The sequence below is a fragment of the Typha latifolia genome, chromosome 4 (assembly GCF_019914945.1).
Source record: "Typha latifolia isolate L0001 chromosome 4, TyphaL0001v2, whole genome shotgun sequence".
NCBI classification, from domain to species: domain Eukaryota; kingdom Viridiplantae; phylum Streptophyta; class Magnoliopsida; order Poales; family Typhaceae; genus Typha; species Typha latifolia.
In genome coordinates this window covers 7,116,804-7,125,108 of record NC_133089.1, presented here as the reverse complement: position 1 = coordinate 7,125,108, position 8,305 = coordinate 7,116,804, and the positions used below count along the sequence as shown (strand labels likewise).

The 8,305-nt window shown below is 36.1% G+C and overlaps 1 protein-coding gene across 2 annotated transcripts; it reads right to left on the bottom strand.

Annotated features, from left to right (window-relative positions):
• Positions 1 to 321: 321 nt before the first annotated feature.
• On the bottom strand, positions 322 to 8,004 carry LOC140785558 (uncharacterized). Of its 2 annotated transcripts, XM_073133450.1 has the most exons (8): positions 7,843 to 7,911; positions 7,659 to 7,726; positions 4,379 to 5,185; positions 2,682 to 4,207; positions 2,539 to 2,608; positions 2,095 to 2,417; positions 1,105 to 1,203; positions 322 to 1,004 (listed from the first exon to the last, which is right to left on the bottom strand). In XM_073133450.1, the coding sequence occupies exons 3-8, from the start codon at positions 5,100 to 5,102 to the stop codon at positions 846 to 848; spliced, it is 2,901 nt and encodes a 966-aa protein (XP_072989551.1). In that variant the 5' UTR covers positions 5,103 to 5,185; positions 7,659 to 7,726; positions 7,843 to 7,911; the 3' UTR covers positions 322 to 845. The 2 variants fall into 2 exon arrangements, with proteins under 2 accessions (XP_072989551.1, XP_072989550.1); XM_073133449.1 differs by having other exon boundaries at positions 7,659 to 8,004.
• Between the last annotated feature and the right edge of the window lie 301 nt (positions 8,005 to 8,305).

The window sequence follows — 8,305 nt, the reverse complement described above, 5'->3', positions numbered from 1 at the left end:
TCCATATCTTAAAAATCTTCAGTTCAAAATTTATCAAAATTTGTAAATATGCTCATGTATATAAATAAAAATATTTAAATTATTTTATATATATTTGCCAATCCTAAAACTTAACAATCTTTGTTAAATGTAGCTGCCTTATAAATCTGCTTTATAAATCTGCTTCTTATTCGTCTCATTAGATTGGGTCAGTCCCCCATGAGCTTTGATTTGTTCTACTAAATTTTGCACCCTTTTTTGAGGTAATAAATTCTACCTTTTCTAACAAAAAAAACAAAACACTATTGCATTATTTATAGATGTTTGGTTAAGAAATGGTAGGACACAACCAACATGGTGTATAGTAGTTTGAATATAATCATACAAAGCTCACTAAACTAAACATTTCCAGGTTACAGGTAGAAGAAATTAATAACAGATCGCTTACTCATTTGCACTAGAGAGCCTTTTAACAAACAGAAAGACGAATGTAACACTGCCTCCGTAGTGAAATAACAAACATGTGTCACTAATGCTGATATCAGACAAGATTGTTTTACCAAACATCCCACTTAAAATACTTCACCAGAGCTCAACAGACCACAGCTTTATGCACTTAATCTAGCGGGAACCTCTGTTGATAAATACGGAGCTGGTAGAGGTTAGACTTCCAACAAAAGAAGTTTCTCGAATGCTTCCATCTCCACAGTGGAATCTTGTAACAAGATAGTCGTTTATTTTGTTTTTTCAATTCATTTCTGGACATGGTCACATAGAAGCTGCTAACATGGAACCATAACTCCTCAGATGTTCAGTCTGGTTGCTTTACAGCAGTCACATTGATTTATCTCTAAGTTATCAGGTTTCTAGCCAGCCTTCTCATGTCCAGGAGCAAGAGAATCTGGCTGTTGGCTGAATAGCTTGACATGGCAAAGCATTCCACCAGCTTCATCAGCAAAAGTAATCTTCCTCCGGTCCTTACGAAGACCATTAGCAGGAGTAGCTGTCTTATCCTCGGTTAACCTCTGCCAATTGACCAACATAACTTGGATCAGATTACAAGCAATGATTTGTGGAGAACGAATAATAGCATTTTAGACTAGGAAGACGAGATAGAGCACAAACCAATATTTTACAGAACCGGTTGCAATCTTTTGACATTATAGTCAACCACCTCCGTGTTATTCTGTCTAGTTCTGATGCATCTTCTGAGGCAGCTCTCATCTGTGACAATATTTGAAGAGAAAATAGAGAGCTTCTGGCATGAGTTCAACATAGTCCAGCCAGAACTTTAGCAGATAACAACATTCTCTTGGACATACAACTTGTCAAGGCCTACTAAATCAGTATCTACAGAGCCTTGCATCTGCTTAATTGGGTATCTATTGATTCATCTTTAGTAATTCAACTATTCATGTCTACCCTTAGGCTGCTGAAATTGATTGATCCAAACAGTAACATTAAATGGAGAATGATGTAAGGTATGTGGGAAGAAGGCTATTTGGGTTATACGGCTGAAATATAAATGCCTGTAAATCAACTCGTACTTAAAGGGGGACCTCTATCAAACAATTGTAAAAATTAACAGGTCAAAAGTAATCAATTTGAAGTAGCTAGTTTGTGTATAAAAAACAATGTATAGCACTTAGTGCCAGATGGCAAGGGAACAAACAACATTATTCTCAGGTAACTAATAACATAGGAAGGTGTAGAAACATAAATATTACTATAGTTAGCATCTATTATAAGCACATATGTTTTACCTTAAAAACCAAAATATAGGAAAATCCCAATCTGATATTGTGGTTATATAGGAAAATTCACTATAAGAGCAACTCTCTGGAAATGAAGAACTGCAGACACAATTTAAAACCTACAGTTCAGTTAGATGAGAGTGATATACTATTGAAACTCACATCAAGAATTTACAAACATTTTTTAGTCTAATAAAATTACAGTCATGGTCTTTGAGAGTTGAAAGAAAGCATGTTAATAAATAATTATTTTATTAGAAATACACTTTTGGTTGAAGGAAGCATTCAGATATTCAATAATTCAAGATTGTTGATGAAACCATTACTTTATTTTTCAAGATAGACTGAGCAAAGGTTTTACCTCCTCAGCAGTGAATTCTGAAGAAAGTGCTTCTGAAGACAGACTTTCCTCTACTATGTTTTTCATGGACTTTAAACTCTTTAGAAGTTTCAATGCAATATTCTCTACATCACGCATTTGTCTCTGTGAGAATTCGATGACCTTCTCAGTGTCAATTTGAGTCGATGAACTCTTCATGCAGTAACAAGCCGTCCTATGAGAAGTTTCTGCTGCCTTGAGAATTCCTTTTGCTACCGGAGATACTGATGTGTTACTACTGCTCTTTGATTTCTTTAATATTCTTTCAGAGTATAGAAATGACTGAGCTGCCTCACTACCTGAAACTGATAATTTGCCTATTATCTTAGTCTAATTCTCACAAAATGTTTCTTACTACTCTCTTGAAACATTTACACAAAGCATACAAATCATGTAGAGAAACATACATATAATTGATATACTTACTTTGAGTATCAGTTCTGTCACATAGATCAAAAGTGTGGCAAAGTTTTTCCTGAGAAGTTGGAGACATGATCTGCAAAGCAATCATAATGTAAGTGTAGGTCATCATCATTCTTGGCAATGAGAAATAACAAACAGGGACAAACCTTTCTTTTGGATAGTAGCTTTTTTGGAGCATGCTCTTCAGTTAACTTTTTATTGTTTCTTAGTTCCTTTTTCATGTTAACAGCTGCTTCTTCAATTTCTTGGGAAATTCTTGTTGAAGTTGACTGTTCAGAAGATGAAGGCTTTTCTCCACCCCTAGATTCTTCATCAATGTCTTTTATGTTACTACATGGTTGGCAAATGTGAGGCTGGAGATCAAGTTCTAGTGTAGATCCCTTCTCCTCAATCAGTCCATACATCTCACTGGAGTCATAAGTTGTTTTACCTGTTTGGACCTCTGAACTCTCTCCCTCAATGGAAGACAAGGCAGTTTGCGTGTTCAGTGAACTTTCATTAGAAATAGGTGAAAATTTTGCTGCATGGAAACATGTGTTTGACAACTGATCTGTAGAGAGACTCCGAGTTACAATTGCTGGAACATCTGACATATCAGTGGTTGTGGTTTCATTACTCTTTATCTGCATATAACTGGTGGTGATGGCATCATAGACTATGCTTTCAAGTTGTCCATCTTGTGCACCAAAATTAGAATTATCAACAAAATCATGCACTTCATTACAAAGAAAAATAGAATCTAGAACCCCATCTTTCATGTCAGTGCACACTGGAATCTCCTGTGCAGGAACTCCTTCAGTATCAGTGTCATTATTTCCTGCTCCTTTATCTTTTATTTCCATAATGTTGTCTCTATGGCAGGTAATTGATATATCCAATTGTTCTACTGTAGTTTTACATAACAGTTCCTCATGTGAAGTGCTTTGGCTCTCTGTGCTTCTGCAAATATCAGAACCAGGAAACACAGTTGTACAGACTGATTCTGAGCTGTAGCCATTAAAAGAGACCTCCTTATGCTCATCAGTCAATATTTTTGATTGTTCCATCCTTGTAGTTTCACCCAAGCACTCTTGAACACTTTCTGGTCGGCAGAAGTATTCGTTATTTCCCATATAGTCATCACAAGACTCATTAAGACAACAAGATGTATATTTGTCAGGAAGAGAAGTTAAATCTACACTGGCCAGCACATTTCCATTAGTTATCTCAACTTGACCAGCAGATGATTTCTGAGGACAAATGGCTTTAGCAATGAAATTCATTGAAACAGAAGATGCACCAATGGTCTTTTCATGCATCACAATATCATCATCCAAACTCCCAGTTTTGGTGGAATAAATCAATGCAGGATTTTTAAGATTTAGTTCACTGAGATCATGGCATATATCAACGGGTTCGCTGGTGAAAGTTAATTTTCTACTATCTGAATTTCTATTCCCTACTTTCTGAAGGGCCTCACCAGATGAACTGTCAAAAAAATCAATTTCTGAAGTAGAATTAGCATTCATATCTACCCCAAGTGAGGAGGAGGTATCAAAGACCTCACTTTTGACATGGCAAACTACATCAGGGCTTCCAGCATATAGATCTTCATGTTCTGAAGACAGGTAAGGTTTGTTTGATTCAATAAACATGTTTTTCCCACCCATTCTGAGATTTTCTGCATCATGACCTGAAAAGGAAGAATTCTCATTAATCAGCACCTTAAAAGTTAAAACTAATAATAACTGATGGTACCCTCCTGCAATTCTATCAAGCAAAGAAAATATTTAATGAGCATTTAGTACAATCAATAAGACATTCCAAGAGAGGATATTCAGATCTCCAACGATCTACCACTCACCTGCAGCACTTTTTGAGTCTTCCAGATCTACATCGCTATCTTTTGCAAGCATGCCTGCACATGGATACTCTGTTGCAGTAGATATAGGGATATTCGCAGAATTGGAAGAGTATCTATTTGAAGATACTACATCTATTAGGTCCAAGCACTGTGAAGATAAACATGCACCTTTTCTTTTATTTATATTAATAGGGAATGCTTTTGAGCGCTTCAATTTTAAGTTAATAAGAGGTTCCTCTAGGTCAGGCTCCTCTTCTTTCATTTTCATGATTGTAGCATTCCATTTTGTAGATTGATCGTGATGGAGGATGCTTGAAATATCAACTTCTACAGAAGAAACAGATTTTCGGACCTTCTGCTTCTTAACTTTGCACCTAGCTCGTAGATCCTTTAAAGATATCTCCAGAGGATTTTGTTCATCAATGTCTTTGTTCCCTTCTTGACTACTAGAATTCTCATCATTTCTGTTGCTGACAGAGGCAACTGTGACACCATTTTCTGATATCCAGGGAGCAGTGTTTTCTTCAGGGTCCAGTACCTCAACTTTGACACTATTCCCAGTATAATAAGTATTTCTACCACTACCCTTCTCTTGAAGTTTTGAATGTGAATCAACATTTTTGCCATCTTCTGCATCATATATGGCACTGATACCCTTCAGCCTTAGCGATCTTCTTCTTGGGAGATTTGTGCATTGATCTTTTAATGCTAAACCACCCATCATAACCTGAAACAATATACACTTCTTGCCCCCTTTATGGCAAAGACACTATTGGCCTACTCAGGTCCGTTATATTCACTGTAATCCTGTAGACATAGAAATAGTGGATAGACAGGTTATTACTGATAATTCATGTAGGTATGCATGTATGTGTGATGATGGAATAGGGTCCACAGGTATGACAAATGCTTGTCAATTGGACACTACAAAATCATAGTTCATACTGCTGAGAGGCAACTGTCCCATTTCTGAAAGTACTATAGCAAGCTACTGCTACCTAGTGCCACCATGGAATCTCACAGAGATGACAAGAATAAGCTAGCTAGCAAAGAAGCAAAAGCAAGCTAGAATCAGCAGCGAAAAAGTTGATATAAGAGAAAGGGAATGCTAGCCAATTTTCATTCCAGAACAGTTGACTAGTGTCATGTGCTCTTTCTTTCTATATGTTTACACCTATCCATTGCCTAATGAACATTTTGGGCTGAGGATTCCTCCTCAAGAATAAAAAACAAAGGATTACTGAACGTGATTCACAGTAAGCTTGACAGAGAGATAACACAAATGCTCAAAGATCACAATTCATGGAACATAAGGAAAAGTAAAACATTCAAAAGTTAAAGCAGAACTCCAGCACTCAATTCTTTCCATTCAACGGGCAGACTAAGGAAAGTGGTGTAGGTGTTGAGACAAACCACTTTTAATAGAAAAATCCTTCCAAAAAAATAGACTAAATGTGAATCAAGGTTTCAAAAGTACAATAGCAAAAATCGGAACCAGACCATGATTTAAAAATGACATCAACAACAAACAGAGAATAAAACTTAACTAAAGGATTCAGCAAGCCATCATGTCATTTGAAGTTATTAAAAAATAATGACCACATCATTTTGAAACAAAAATCATGAAAATTATGACCCATTTCAGTGGACTTAAATTTATTTTTTGCCTTTGTAATATAACAAGTTTAGAGTACTCATAAGACTTATTGCAAGGTACATTTACGAAAATGGAAAAAAGAGTTGCCATGATTGATCTTAAGTTACATTGACTTTCACAGACTATGATCTTGTTCACTTAGCAATAAAGACAATTCAAGAATAGGTATTCATATTTGTTATTCTCAAAATAAAAATTTTATTCTAGAAATAACTATTTCTATGTTCGCTTGTATTCGAGAATAAAGGCATAATAATTACTTTTGATGTATTATAAAATTAAAAAAAAGATGAAAAAATATCATCTTTTATAAAATTACAACAAATCCCCTCGATTTGATATAAAGTAGACTGATGGGATAGATATTAAAAGTAAATTGGTAATTGGATTAGTGTGGTATAAAATATAAGTTTGACTAATAGTAGTTGTATTTTAGAATAGAGATATTATGATGTTTAGTTGTTATTCTGAAATATATATTCCAAAATTTGAAAATAGTTGTATCTGAAGTGAATGGGGGTTAGGTGTGAATTCATTGAGGCACCTTTAAGCCACATTCATCCAAATACTTCTCAATGAAGATGTTCCCAATGTGACTTCCTATATAATTCCTTCAACTCCACTTAAACCCAATCTCATATCTTCCATTAGATGAGGCAAGTCATTTCAACCTACAAAGCTAAATGAATCTGATATTTTTATCAGTTCATTGGTTTGATAAAAGATAGGTTAAAATGCTACTTGCAAGACATACGCTTCAATTAAGACCCAATGACCAATTATTTGACAGTTTTATTACTATCTTTTAGTAGTGTGCTAATAAATTGACATTAATTGAAGTGCTTACTAGAAATGCAGAATTTTTAAATATTACCAAATAATTCATTCAAATGAGAAGTACTTCAAAGCAAGACCATCAGCTACCTAATGAGTGAATACCTTGCTTTAGGTACATAATTCAGCTAGATAGATAATTCTGACTCAATATAACAACAGAAAGGTGCAACACATAAAACTGACAGGAAGCTTACTAAGTACTTCAAAGCAAGACCATCAGCTACCTAATGAGTGAATACCTTGCTTTAGGTACATAATTCAGCTAGATAGATAATTCTGACTCAATATAACAACAGAAAGGTGCAACACATAAAACTGACAGGAAGCTTACTAAGTACTTCAAAGCAAGACCATCAGCTACCTAATGAGTGAATACGTTGCCTTAGGTACATAATTCAGCTAGATAGATAATTTACCACAACTATAGACTGGCATAATTAGTTGATCATAAGCACGAAAGCTTGAAGATATCAATAGAAATGCCAAATTAATAAACCCTCTTTTCTGAAGAAAAAACAGAATATAATTAAATATAATATAATGTATCGTTCATCAAATCTACCTCATTTTGCTTAGCCCTTCCAAGTTTATAGACAAATGGGGAAAATGCATGGACAACACGAAGAAATAGCCAACATTAGCAAGGAACCCTAGCAAAACCAGATCTCGAAGCACTAGATAGATACCTAAGTACCGAAACTTCCAGCATTTACAGAATGATGCACTAAATGAAGGAAGAGAATGATGCACCATCAAGAAATCCCAAAAAAGTTATCAGTAAATTACCAAACCCTCGCGTGGATCAGACTTCAATTCCAGTACTCTTGGCAGAGGACAAGATCGGCGACCCAATGCTGCCGAATCAAATAGGAATACGCCAACCTTTAGCAGATCCCTCTCCGGAGAGTAAAAACGGGGTAGTCGATCGAAGATGGAGATCGATATGTAATTGATCTGCCAGAAAACTGACCTTAATGGAAGCAGATTCCACCGAGAAGAAGACTCCAAGGTGCGGCCTTTCTTCCGGGAAAGATAACCCTAGAACGGAAATTTCTTGGGTGATTGGAGTGGGTAAGTACTTATTAAAGGGTAGGACGAGATCTCGCGCCAAAATTTGGCGGGAACAAAGAATGTGATGGATAGAACGTTTATCAGCTAAGATTAGAGGTGATCAAAGGAATGGCAGTGCTGGGATCGGGCCGGGCTTTTTGGGTTTGTTGCCACGCCCATCAAATCATTTGGATCAGGTCGGATTTGCACAGGACTAAAATATTATAGTTAGACGTGATCATTACGCCTAACCCACCCAAATCCGGCCCGAACCTACCCGGTTTTAATCAGGCTAAGCTCGACCTGAGCCTAGGATGGTAGTGGACGGCATGAGCTAAGTCTTTGCCCGCTCGGCCCGATCCACAACTCTCGTCTATAGCCTG